The sequence below is a fragment of the Protopterus annectens genome, chromosome 7.part0, assembly GCF_019279795.1.
Source record: "Protopterus annectens isolate FY-2018-M chromosome 7.part0, PAN1.0, whole genome shotgun sequence".
Lineage (NCBI taxonomy): Eukaryota > Metazoa > Chordata > Ceratodontiformes > Protopteridae > Protopterus > Protopterus annectens.
Window position 1 is genome coordinate 859,576,822 of NC_056739.1, and position 13,585 is coordinate 859,590,406.

A 13,585-nucleotide genomic window follows, 5' to 3' on the forward strand; every position below is an offset into this window, starting at 1 on the left:
ATATTAATAGCAGGAAATATTTTCGAACTTTAGACAGAATCCAAAGAGACCACTGTAGGGTCAATGACAATGTTTTTGTAGAAACACCTGTGGGTGTCTTGCACCCTTTAGAATCTATCTGGCTTTTGGAGGGCACACTGTTGGGTGTCAGGGATGTTTCTAAAAATGCACCTTCCAGGAGCATCAATGACAAGGTGGTACTGCCACAAGCTTGGGGGCTTCCCTTTGCAACAACTCAAAATATTTTGTTTGAATCAGAAGCTTTCCTACTTCCATTTTTAAGAAGTCCTTCATGTGGGTCAAGGTTTTCACAAAGGCTATTTCTTTACTGGATGAATCAGAGGAGATGCAGAGTCATTGCAGAAGTGGTACAGAATCTGGGAGGTATAGTCCAGTTGTTTCCCATCAGGTTCATCCTCCTCTACAGAAGGATCTCTGTTGTGCAAGGCAGGGGAAAGGGTCTTGCTCATTTTTGTCCTGGCTGTATAGATAGTAGAGAGCAAGGGAGAAATGGGTTTCTTTTTCACAATTTTTTGAGGGGGGTAAGCCCACTAGCAAAGACTCATAACCTAGCCTTGCAGTACTGGCCTCCACTCTAAAACCTTCAATCTCTTCTCAAATGAATACTTTGTGAATGTTGCTCTCTTCTTTGAGAATAATTACTCAGGGCTCCTTTCTGTTCACACAAGCTAAGCATCTGAGAACGGTCCTTGTGAGCTGTTGTCCCATACAGACATACCCTAGTCTAGGACATCATGTTCTCAAAAAGGGCCCATCATCAGAGTACCAGAAAGAAGAGGATGTGAGCTAGTCTGGGGCTGCAAAATTGCTTTGGACCATTCATGTGCCTGGGATATCTGACTGGCATCAAGTTCCCTGTCTGACTCTCAGCTTTTTCTTGAGGAAAAATGTGGCGAAGGCTGATGGACCTGCTGACAACCTGGACAAACATGCTAAGACATCAAAGTATTTATAGTCAAAGCAAAAGCAGAGTATGCAGCCTAGCATTTCAAGTGCAAAGCCCTGGCAGACACCACGATTCATAACATTGTGTTGCACACCTAAGTACAGCTAATGTGGCAGTCTCTGCAAGAGATCTCAATCAGGGAATCTGCCTAACACACACACACACACACACACACACACACACACACACACACAAAACACACTTGCGTGCTAGATATAAAAATCCCTTAAAACAGCAGAAAAACCAATATACAAGAAAAACAAATGCCTAATGGAGTACTTATCTCCTTGATCGCTGTTGGATCCATTTAGATGCACAGAACTAAACGAGATATTGAACATCAAAGCATCTGCATATGCATAGTGTATCCAGAAATTTCTGAAGATGCCACAGGCATGTGTCATTTTTGTACCTGCACACTGGACTTGCCAAGAGGAAGGAACCTGTGGTCTTTAAGACTGGCAGGATGGACAGGACATCTAGTGGCAATGTCCCAGAAGCAAGAAATACTATAACAGTGATCTAGTAAAGAACATCAGTACTTAAATGGAAAGTAGGTAGGCTAAATTAACCAGTTTATTCATACAGAAATGGTGGGGTGAGTAATGAATTCAAAACAAAAAGATGTGAAGATAGAGTAAAGCTTTATAGTGGGCATGTGCCAGTCAATGTCAGGTGATTGTTTGAGCAGATTTTATGTCACAGAAGGACCAATCAACTACTTTGAGATCACTGAGTAGAATCAAATATTGTGTGCTGTTGCAAGAGTCTTCCTTAAAGAAAAAGGTCTATAAAATCAGATTTTTTTTTTATTTTACTTCTGTTGACCAGGCAGGTCCAACTGGATATTGAGTCCATTTTCAGTGGAGGCCCAGGGAGAAAAGCTCCAAAAATACATACATTGATAAACAGAAATTACACAGATAACACTTTAGTTAATGAGGATTTACAGTATCAAGTTCTGTCAGGTGCAAAAGTTAGGACATTAACATACTTACTCACAGTCAATGTACTTGTGGACTAAAAATTAGTAGGCAGAAAAGGTGGAAGTAGTAGAACTAGATGGAAATGTTAGTCAAGGTTTATGCAGGGGCAGAGCCAGCTGGTTCTAAGGAAAGTTTTGAGCTGGGTTTTAAATCAGTGAGGAGAAGAGATGGAAGAGAGATTGTCAGGAAGAGAGTTCCAGGATTTTCTAATAGTGTTAGAGAACAAGGCGTTACCTGCCAAGTTGTTGGCTTTGCAAGTTGCTATGAGAAGTTTGTTAGAAGAACGTAGGCTTTTGAGGTTGCAGTAAGGAGTTATAAGGGAAGTGAGTATAGGGGTACTAGTGGGCTTGTACAGAATTTTTTGGGCTAAGGAGAGTTGAAACAAGATCAGATTTTGCAATTCTAGCCATCCTAATTCCTTTAAGTTTTTGTAATGGTGAGTTCTGTAAGTAGAACCAGAGGCACAGGTGAAGCATAAAGGAGGGTTGAAACCAGGTGGGAGTGGGCAATGGAGGTTCTTGGCCAGTGGAGTAAACATCTGAAAACAAACATTTCAATTAGTCAGATCTTATACAGCAACCTAATGATAATTGGACTTACATTTTTAAATACTGTTAACTGCTTAATGTTTGTCCAGGAACCAGGCTATAGCAGATGTATTCTCAATACAAAAGTGAGTTACTCTGACAAAAAAGCTTCTTTGTACTGGGTTAAATCACTTAAACAGAGAGCAAGTTTTTTCAGAATCTGGCCCTAGTTAACTTGGTAGAAGGCAATCTTAATTCTACAGGCAAAGAGAGAAAGCATGCAGAATAGGATACAGGTGTTCATATTCATTCTGTTGGTTTAATTTCTAGTTCCTTGACAGAAATGGACCCCATTCTTAAGTCAAACTATGATTTATGAAATTAACATTATTTCAGTCTTTGATGTTACCCAAAGTGCTCTTTGCAGCACTGGGAATGTGCTCAAAACTGACTCCTGCAGTAATTCATATGGAGTTACATGTGTTGGTAGTATAAGTATGACTATAAATTCTTTATGATACCCATTGCTCCTACTACTATTGGAACTGACTGGTTATCCTTCTTCCATATTGCCCTTGTTTCTGCCTGCAAATCTTGTTATTTGATGACTTGTGCCTGTACGCAAGACACTAATCACTGGATGTATCCATTTCAATGAACAATGCTACTTCTGTCTTCTTTTCACCAACAACTATATCTGGTTTTCTTGCATCTATTTTCTGATCCCATAAGATATAAACTTCTTCATTCTCTATAATGCTTTGTGCCTCTTGTTTCTAATGATTCGTAGCTATTTCAATAATCTGTTTGCACAATTCCCAGGGCAACTGTCTTGCCACATTATTATGCCTTTCAGTACACAGGCCCTCTGCCATTAGTGCATCATACCCAGCAACAACGTATGTGACTCCTTCCAGTTCTGTTTTACAGAACTTGCATTTGTCCATTTGTCTGTTTCTCCCACATGTTCAATGGTCTTTGTAAAGCCATGTATATGAAGTCCACTATCCTGGGCTGCAGATATTAACTTTTCATCTTTTGCTTTAAATTCACCTCTCTTTAACCATTCTTATATGTCAGATCCCGACTGGCATGAGGTTGTTCTAGGAGTTCTTACTTGCAACTATATTTGCACCTTTTCTGCATTTCTTGCCTTCTCATCTGATCCTTCTCATATTCTTTCATTTCCTAACACACCGAGTTGCTGACTGATTTCTGTGTACTTCTAATTTCCATTCCCACATGATACAGATATGCTTCTGCTAAACTAAGCAGGGAAGTCATCTTAGACTTCTGCTCCTCATGTTTTAAAACTTTCCATATATTTGGATCTAGTGGTCAGCAGGTTATGTATGTAGTCCTACAACTGCAGGTCTATATATATATATATATATATATATATATATATATATATATATATATATATATATATATATATATATATATATATAATCAACCTTGAGGAGACCCATTCCTCCTTTAGAATGAGAAATATATAATCTTGGTATCCACTTATCACTTGGTAAGCCTGAAACATTTTCTTGTTTTCCTGTCCAACTGATCCAATACCTCTTGGGGCCAATCAATCACTTCAAAACCAAGTTAGAACAGGAAGAGCAAATTGGTTTATATCTTGAAGTTTGTTCCCAGATGTCCGTTTTCAATATTCATTTTCATCTTCTAAAATATTCCTTACCAAGTTTTTTTTCACATTGTTCATGTTTCACTGTCAATCCTTCATTAGTTCCGAAGTATTTATACACTCCCTCCTGCTCAAGTTCCTTTACATTACATTCCTGTCCCACACTGATATGTTCTTGCTGCTGCAGCTTTCCTGCTTTAAATGTTGCTTTTTCATATTTATTTATCAAGACCCAGTGACATCACCTGAGAAAGCTTTAACCATTTGCATTTATGCTTTCAGCTCCTCATCTGACGAACTATACAGTTTTAAATCATCCACAAAAAGATGGAAAGTCTTTACATTTGGTTGTCTTCTGGGAAACAAACCATGACCTAATATGTTAAGTAGGCAGCTTAATGGGTTAAGGGCAAGACGAAACAGCAGCAGTGATATTCTCACCCTGGAATATCTCCCTCTGAATTTTCATCCCTGTGATGATAATTTGTCCTTTATCAATGCTTAGCTGCCAAGTGGCTTGACACAGTTTCATGGTCACTATAATATAAGTGATCAATTGAGGGTACATCTTACTCATCTGTAAGAATTCCTTTATCCATGAATGTGTGATGCTGTCAAATGCTTTGTTTGTAATCTATCAATGCCATACTCCTCCCATTTTTATAAGTCTCCATTATGGCTTAAACAACCAATGATCCTTTCTTCCATTATTCTTTTGTTCTATTGCCATGATTAAGTTGTCTTAAATGACTAAGCTCCATCAGCATCAATTCCACTATATAGTTTATACATCACTGGAAAACAAGTTATTGGTCTACAGTTTTTAGGATAGCATGCAAGTTCACTCTTAAGGAGAAGTATCTTTTTTTTTTTTTATTTTTCCTTGTTAACTAGGCTGTTGTCTCTTCAGGATGCGCATACAAGTAGCACTTACTCAGGGCTAAATCTTCATGCAAAGATGTCAATACTTTTAACCAGAAGTCCGGTACTGAATCTGAGCCTTGGGGTTTTCGAGTTAGGAGTTTTTCTCAATTTTGTTTCCATTTCACTGGGCATTACTTCATCCCATTTCATATCCTGCACATTTGAGTTTCTTACTCTTTTGTTTACATCTTCTATCCATTCAGCATCTTTATATTCCACAGGTTCTTCCTAGATATTTGTCAAAAATGTTTCTATTTTTGTCTATCCAGGAATTCTGTGTTTCTTGCATAACAGTAACAATATATAATGTCTTTCTTATCCTCGATCGCCCACTCTCTTTTTGGGCCTGCCAGTTTTTGTGGACTACTATTTTCTTCTACAACAAGGGGGCCATCCTTCCCCTGAGCCTGACCTAACTCCATTGTAGTAATGTTTATGTCTTGAGGATTCTACGCTGTCATTTTTTCCAGTCCTGGCACAAGTGTGCCTGCCAGGATTGGGCACTTTTTATCTGGGGATTGTGCACCCCCTCAGTATCATCTTGGTGAGATTTCATAAAAACAGTATCTACCCCATAAAGAGTCTCACCAAGACTGAGGATGAATTAATTTCCAGCAATGCTATTGTCCTTTGTTTGCTGATTTTTTCATCTCTCTAATTGGAAGCAAGACTTAACTCATGTACAGGGAGTAGTATTCAATGAAAATTTGTAATTCATCTCAGCATATGCTGTAGCATCAATAATTTTTTTTACATAAAGAATAGAATTAAGCATTCACCCAGATGACAAACTAATCATAGGTGATCACCCCCCCCCCCCATACAAACATGTTGCATCTATCACTATCTATGCAATGATATTAACATATATAAATACAACCTTCCCCCAATGGCAAGGACTGAAAAAAAAAAAACTTAGAAAAAAAAACAATACTATTACAATATCTTCTGCAGGTATGCCCAGACATTTTTAAAACATCCTTAATTATCATCAAGTACATGTACAGTAAAAAAAAAAAAAAACCTATTAATATTTCCCTCATTATTTTTTGCATTATATCTTTTAAAATTTTTCATTCATTCCTTGCCTTCCCTTAAAATTGCACTCATTCTCTTCCTGAACACTATTCTGCATGTATTGTTATTTTATTTATATGCAACTTTCTCCTTCTATTTTCTAAAGATCTCACTTTTGTTTCTCTTAATTCCTTTACAATATACAATACTTCAGTAACAGTCTATTTAGATTTTGATTTCCAGTTTGTAGTAACTGCTTTTTTTGCAGCCAACATGATCAACCATTTTTATTCCAGAAACACAGGGAAAGAGCAGAACCTAAAACTTAAAAGTACTGTAATATGGCAAAACAGTAAACAAGGATTTACTCAAATTTTGAAAATTGTAAAAAGTCAAACTTTTGCTGTTAAAAAGCATGTCATAATAAAGATGCATCAGAGGCATGAAAAAAACTGAGTACGATTAGCTGTATGTTAAGGGGCTCAGTGAAAAAAAACATACAAGCGGTAATTCTAAAAGTTACCTTTAAGTGCTGGTGCATGCAGTATCGGCACACCTTGTGTTTTGTGGTCTCAGTAATGTGACTAGAAAGAGGGAGAAATCCACATTTGGGCTGAAAAAAAAAAAAAAAAAAGGACATGCATTTACTTTCTTTTTTAATAGCAATAAAAATAGCTATGCAAGACATTCAACCAGTACATAACATACTCAACTGCACTCCTGTCTCTCCAAGTCACCATCTTCAAATAGTGGCACCAGTAGATGCCGCCACTGTGTTAAAAAAAAAAAAAAATAGTTTAGCCTCTCCCTTGTAGCCTAAGCTGAGTCACAGGTGTAGTCAGGCTGCCACTAAACAAACTCTGAGGAGGGAATAAAGCTGCACTCTCTAAGCTCAAAAAGCAAAGATTAGTTATGTAAGAACTTACCATAACGATAGAGGTCATCTCTTCTCTGTTGCAGTATTCTTACATGTGAGAGTTGTCTGCCAATGTAATGACCCAACGTCGGCCAGTATATCAAAGTCTTTTACTACTTTAAGGTGCACGGTGCCAGTCCCAAGCCTGGATAAATGGGGAGGGTTGCGTCAGGAAAGGCATCCGGTGTAAAATTTTGCCAAATCATACATGCAGACAACAGTACAGATATACATACCGGATCGGTCGAGGCCCGGGTTAACAACGACCGCCACCAGTACTGTTGGCCAACAGGGTGCTGGCAGAAATTGGGCTACTGCTGGCCGAAGGAGGAAAAGAGGGGGAAGGCATGCCCGAAGGCAGGTAAAGGCTAGGACTGTGATAGTGAGGGTCGGAACTTTGAATGCTGACAGTATGACTGGTATAGGGAGAGAGCTAACTGATATGATGGACCGGAGGAAGGTTGGTATATTGTGTGCGCAAGAGACCAGATGGAAGGGGAGCAAGGCTAGTTGGTATCGGAGGCAGTTTCAAATGGTTTTATCATGGTGTGGATGGGAGGGGAAATGGCGTAGGGGTTATCCTGAAGGAACAGTATGCTAACAGTGTTTTGGAGGTGAAAAGAGTGTCGGACAGAGTGATGTTTATGAAGCTGGAAATTGATGGTGTAATGATGAATGTTGTTAGCGCATATGCTCCACAAGTTGGATGTGCGATGGATGAAAAAGATAAATTTTGGAGATGGATGAAGTGGTGATGACTGTACCCAAAAAATATGTAGAGCACAAGCAAAAATAACAAGTTATGCTAAAGACCTGTTGTACCAAACCAGATAAATACGAAAAATAAAGTACAGGTCACCGCTGAATTATTCTTTGTGGAATCTCCTTTATTAAAAGTAAGCGCTTTCGGAATAATCCTTCATCAGACATAATTCAAAGTAACAAAAGCATCCATATTTAAAACACAGATCATCCAATCACTTACTCCTAAAAGCCCGCCTTTTTTGTAGAGCAGGTTTAATTGGTAAAACATCGTTAAGACCAGGTGGTCTATGTGCTCTTAAATCTACTATCCACTTGGATTCAGCTAATGCTGTTCTATGCTGAATATCCCCCCCCCCTCTCATTGGTGGCAATATTTACAATGCATCTGAACTTAAAAGTGTGTGTGGGATTAATCTCTATATGTCTGAATAAAGCATTGCTCACTTGACATGTTCTAATATTACTAATATGCTGTAAAATCCGAACCTTCAGCATGTTATTTGTCATACCTACATAAAAACTTTCACATTGTTCACAATTGGCCATATATACTAAGTGTTTTGTCCTGCAAGTAGCCCTCCCTTTAAATATAAAAGTTTGTGTCTTATCAGGATGTTTATATTCAGTGTCGCTATTAATATATTGACAAGCCTTGCAGTTGCCACAGGGATATGTGCCTGCTCTAATATCTATTGTAGGTCTCTTATTCAAATATGTCTCCTTACATAACAGGTCCTTGAGATTGTTGTTTCTCCTATAATTAAACATGGGACGTTCTGCCACTACGTCCTTGAGACTAATATCACTTCTTAGGATATTCCAATTATTCTGAACTATATTACATATGTCTTTAATATTACTACCATACGTGAAAAGTATTCTAGGTTGTTCCTTCCTGCTACTACATAATCCTGTATCTATTTGTCTGCCAATAACAGGGCCTTGCATCCATGGCCTATTCTTTGTCTTCCTATGTAATACATTGTTACTAACCACCTTACTAACCATGTTCCTCTCATAGCCCCTATCCAAAAAATGTCCACTCAGCCTAGAAAGTTCCTCATCACAATAAGTATCTTCAGAACATACCCTAGATATCCTACCCACTTGGCTCTTGACAATATTGGGAAAGATATGCCTCGGGTGCATACTGTCATAGGATAACAATGCATTTTGCCAACATTGTTTCCTGTACAATTTCGAGGTGAAACCAAGGTTACTCTGTTCCACACAAACATCCAGGAACTCTATCTGAGTAAAAGAAGTTTTGGCACTAAAGGTCAAAAAAGTGGTGGTGGTATGGAGAAAGGCTAAAAAGCTCTCAAAGGTAGAAGTATCCCCATCCCACAAAATAAAAATGTCATCCACAAATCTGACATACAAAACTATGTACTTATTCCATTCCTGATTATTAAGAATTTCCTTGGTTTCCCATTTGGACATAACCAAATTTGCATATGTATTAGCACAGGGGGTGCCCATAGCTACCCCCTGTGCTTGTCTGTATATGGACCCTGGTCCTATAAAGACATTGTTGTTCAATACCAAAGCTAGTAAATTCTCCACAACCAGTCGCTTATGCTCAGTTGCTCCCAATCTACTTATTACTTCACCCACTGCTGTTATCCCATATTGTTGTTCAATAACAGTAAACAAACTGTTGACATCCAGTGTAGCCATCAATAATCCACCATGTTTGAGCTTGGTGGCCACAGCTAATAGCCCCAAAAAATGCCCTGTATCTCTTAGAATGTTATCTATCTGTTCTAAATATGGTTTAAGTATAAACTCCAACCATATAGAAATGTTCTCAGTGACCCACCCCCTCCCCGAAACAATGGGTCTGAGTGGTGGGTCTGTCAATGATTTATGTATTTTGGGCATGGCCTTGAATACAGGCGTAACTGGTTTATCTACCTTGAGGAACTCATAGACTTCATGTTCTAACAATCCCCTCTCTAATAAATTATTTAACTGGCTATGTACATTATCTATAATCATTCTAACTTGTAAAGGGTTGATGGGTACATATGCTCCATCTAAAGTCAGTGTGTCTAACAATTTCCTTTCATACCAACATGTATCTAATACAACGATGGCTCCCCCCTTATCAGCCATCTTAATGGTGATTTCTTTCTTGTCCATAAGGCCATGTAAAGCAGTCCTTTATGTCGGTGTAAGATTATAATATCTATTAGCACTTCTCTCCTCGAAATATTTGAAAAGGTCATTCTCACAAGCGTTCATGAACAAGTTAAGTGTTGGTGTAAAATTGGGAGCAAATGTGCTAGGGGTCCTAGGACCTATGACTCCATGGGTTTGGTTATTAAAAATCAATTTTAACATCACGTTCCTACAGAACAACATCAAGTCAAATATAATATCGCTATATACACACTTATTGCTAGGAACAAAGGTCAAGCCCTTGTTTAAAATCTCTAGCTCATCGGTACTCAGCACATATTGAGATAAATTATATACAATGCCATCAGACATACTGTTAGTCAATGTAAAGTCCTCCGACGCTTGTCTGCGTTTCTGTCCTCGCTTAGGGACCTCTTGCCTGCTCCTTTCCTCCTTTGATTGCCGGTAGATTCCCAAAAATGCAGAGCCCCTGCATATGTTTTGGCGGCCCTGTATCATTGTGGTGAATACTCTCATTTGCTGTCACCACTGTGGAGCTAGAAAGGCCCCCTGGAATCCGTATATGTTTTTCCGGCTGTAGAATACGTGTTTCGCTATTGGGAGAAACACTGTTGGAATGCGAAGCCAGGATATCGTTATTGCTGGGGGTAGTGGTAGCTGTCCCATTGCCTGTAAGCATGTTGATCGTACCTTCCCCAAAATTGCTGATAGTACAGAATGGACTATCAGTAGAACTCCTCGTATCGGCTCCATTTTGGTTTAACGAGGTAGACAATGTCGGTATGTTGACAACTGTATCGATGGCCAATGTTGTGCTTGCCTCTGTGTGTACCGCTGACCCCGTCTCTGTAGCTCGTATAGCATCCGAACGTGTTGTCATCATCACTGAGGGACGTCTAGTTGTTTCAGTTGCTCGTTCTTTGAATCTGGGCCAGACAAAGATATTACCATGGGTAAAATCGGAGTGGTCCCTCCTGATTTTACCTAATTTGACATCTTTAAGTTTATCAGCTTCTTTAGATAATTGTAGCATAACAGTAGAAATTCTTTCTTTACTTTTGCTGTCTGGAAAATCAGTCTGTAATCGCGAAAATAATGATGTTACTTCTTGCTTCAATGGATGAAGTGGTGATGACTGTACCCAAGGGTGAGAGACTGGTGATTGGAGTAGATTTCAATGGGCATGTTGGTGAAGGGAAAGTACAGTTTTGTACCTACCATAAATGTAGATGTTCGAGTGCTCATACAGCTGCAGTCATTACAGATGGGTTATCCTGCCGTCAGGCGGGTCCTCGGTCGGCCGAATTCCAAAGTCTAGGTCCGGCGTCGGTTGTCGTCGCTTCTTCCCTGACGTCAGTGCGGCAGGGGTATAAAAGAGGCAGCCGATGCCATTTTCTTCAGTTTTTCTTGCCCCAGATGTCAGGTGCCCCCAGAAGGAAGGCAAAACATAAAATTATGCAAACATGCAATATAGATAAATCAAAAACAGTAGTTGCAAGCAAATACACCATAAAAGAATACCCCAAATAGGTTGTATGATAAAGGTGTTTGTCCTAAGGCCTGTCCTAAGAGGGGATGGAGGGAGGGTACCCTGGACTGCAGCTGTATGAGCACTCGAACATCTACATTTATGGTAGGTACAAAACTGTACTATGTTCATCGTGCATACAACTGCAGTCATTACAGATGGATAGAATCCCAAAGCTAAGTAAGGGTGGTAGGCACTAAGTGGAACTAGGAGGGGCGAGGATGCCCTGCAGGACTGCTGTGGCAAAGCCCGCTCTAGATTTTGAGTATAGTGGAAGGTGGTAGTGCTTGGAGAAAGTGTGCACTGAACTCCAAGTAGCTGCTTCCAAAATGCCCCCTGAGGAAAGCTGCAGAGGTAGCTGTAGCCCTGGTGGAGTGGGATCTGATGTATACAGGCACAGATTTTCCATGAAATGAATAACAAAAGTGTATGCAGTGGGCTATCCATTTTGAAATTGTCTGTTTGGAAATAGCCTTTCCCTGAGCACCTGTAGCATAGGACACAAAGAGCTGCTCAGATTTCCTGAATGACTTTGTTCTGTCCAAGTAATAACGAAGTTGTCTGTGAATGTCCAAGGAATGCAGTAGTCTCTCCCCTTTGTTCTGTGGATTTGGATAAAAGGTAGGTAAATGAATAGTCTGATTCAAAGCTACACTGGATACTACCTTTGGCGTGAAGGTAGGGTTGGTTTGTAAGGAAACTCTGTCCTGATGGAAAATGATGAATGGTTGCACAGCCATGAGGGCATGTAGTTCCGAAACCCTGCGTGCTGAGGTAATAGCCAGAAGGAAGGCTGTTTTCCACGACAAGTATTGTAGCTCTGTTGAAGAAGCCGGCTCAAAGGGAGGCAGGGTCAGCTTTTCCAATACGAAGTTGAGGTCCCAAGCTGGGACTGGTGGTTTCCGTGGGGGTTTTATATTTTTTGCCCCTCTGAGGAACTACCTTAATAGAGGATGTGAGAATAAAGGAGGATCTGTATTGTATTGTGCAGAAATGGCTGAAGCGTGGATCTTGATGGAGGAGAAGGAAAGGCCACTGTTTAACATCTCAGCTAGGTACTGTAAAATTTGAGGTATATTTATTACCCAAGGATTCTGGCCCTTTTCTTGATTCCAGGAACAAAATCATTTCCATTTGGCGGAGTAAGCTTTTCTAGTAGAGGGTCTTCTGGCCTCCAAGATGACATCCTGCACCTCCTTGGAGAGGAGAGTCTGTTGGGAAATTAAGGTATTCTCCATGCAGCTAGATTTAGGGTTTTGAGCTGGCTGTGAAGGGTTTTGTAACTGGGCTGGGACAACAGAAGAGGAACTAGAGGTAGGATCCATGGTGGTGAGTGTGTCAGGCTCTTTAGAAGAGGATACCAGTGCTGTCGTGGCCAGTCTGGAGCAATGAGAATCATTTGTGGCCTCTCTGCTCTGGCTTTTAATAGAACTTTGGTCAGTAGAGGAAGAGGCGGGAAGGCATAGACTGTCAATGTTGTCCAATTGAAAGAGAGTGCGTCCACTTTCCAGGCCTGTGGATGATAGGTCCTTGAACAAAATTTTTCCAACTGGTGATTTCTGTGGGTAGCAAATAGATCTATGTCTGGCTGTCCCCATGCCTGAGTTATCTTTGAGAAGACTTGAGGATGTAACTTCCATTCGTGTGGGTCTGTCATATTTCTGCTCAAGTTGTCTGCCAGTGTGTTTTCCTTCCCTGGCAGGAATTGTGTCTGTAGTTGAATTTGTAATTCCAGTGCTGTGTTCCACAGGGTCATGGCTTGCCTGCACAGGGGGTATGAATGAGTTCCCCCTGTTTGTTTATGTACCACATGACTGTGGTGTTGTCTGTCCTTATCAATAGCTGGCCTGGATGCAGTAGGTCTTTTCATAAGAGCATTTTGCACGGCTAGCATCTCCTTTTGGTTGATGTGTAGGTGCTTCTTTTTGCATTTTTGGGACCATTTTCCCTGAATGCACTGATCTTCCATGTGTGCTCCCCAGGCGTAGTCTGAGGCGTCCGTTGTGATGATTTGAGTTGCTTGAGGTAAACAGAAGGGGAGACCTGTGTTTCTTTGGCATGCTTGAGCCCACCACAAAAATTCCTTTTGAAGGCATGGAATGAGTGGTATAATTGTTTCCAAGCTGTGGCTGTGTTGAGACCATAAGTTTTTTAGGTACCACTGTAGT

At 40.1% G+C, this 13,585-nt stretch overlaps 1 protein-coding gene across 1 annotated transcript in view; it reads right to left on the reverse strand.

Annotated features, from left to right (window-relative positions):
• The window catches only part of IPPK (inositol-pentakisphosphate 2-kinase), an 828,159-nt gene that overhangs the window by 512,259 nt on the left and 302,315 nt on the right, over positions 1 to 13,585 (reverse strand). The window contains exon 6 of the mRNA XM_044077413.1: positions 6,587 to 6,676. Coding sequence (XP_043933348.1) covers positions 6,587 to 6,676 — 90 coding nt within the window. The remainder of the gene's footprint in view (positions 1 to 6,586; positions 6,677 to 13,585) is intronic.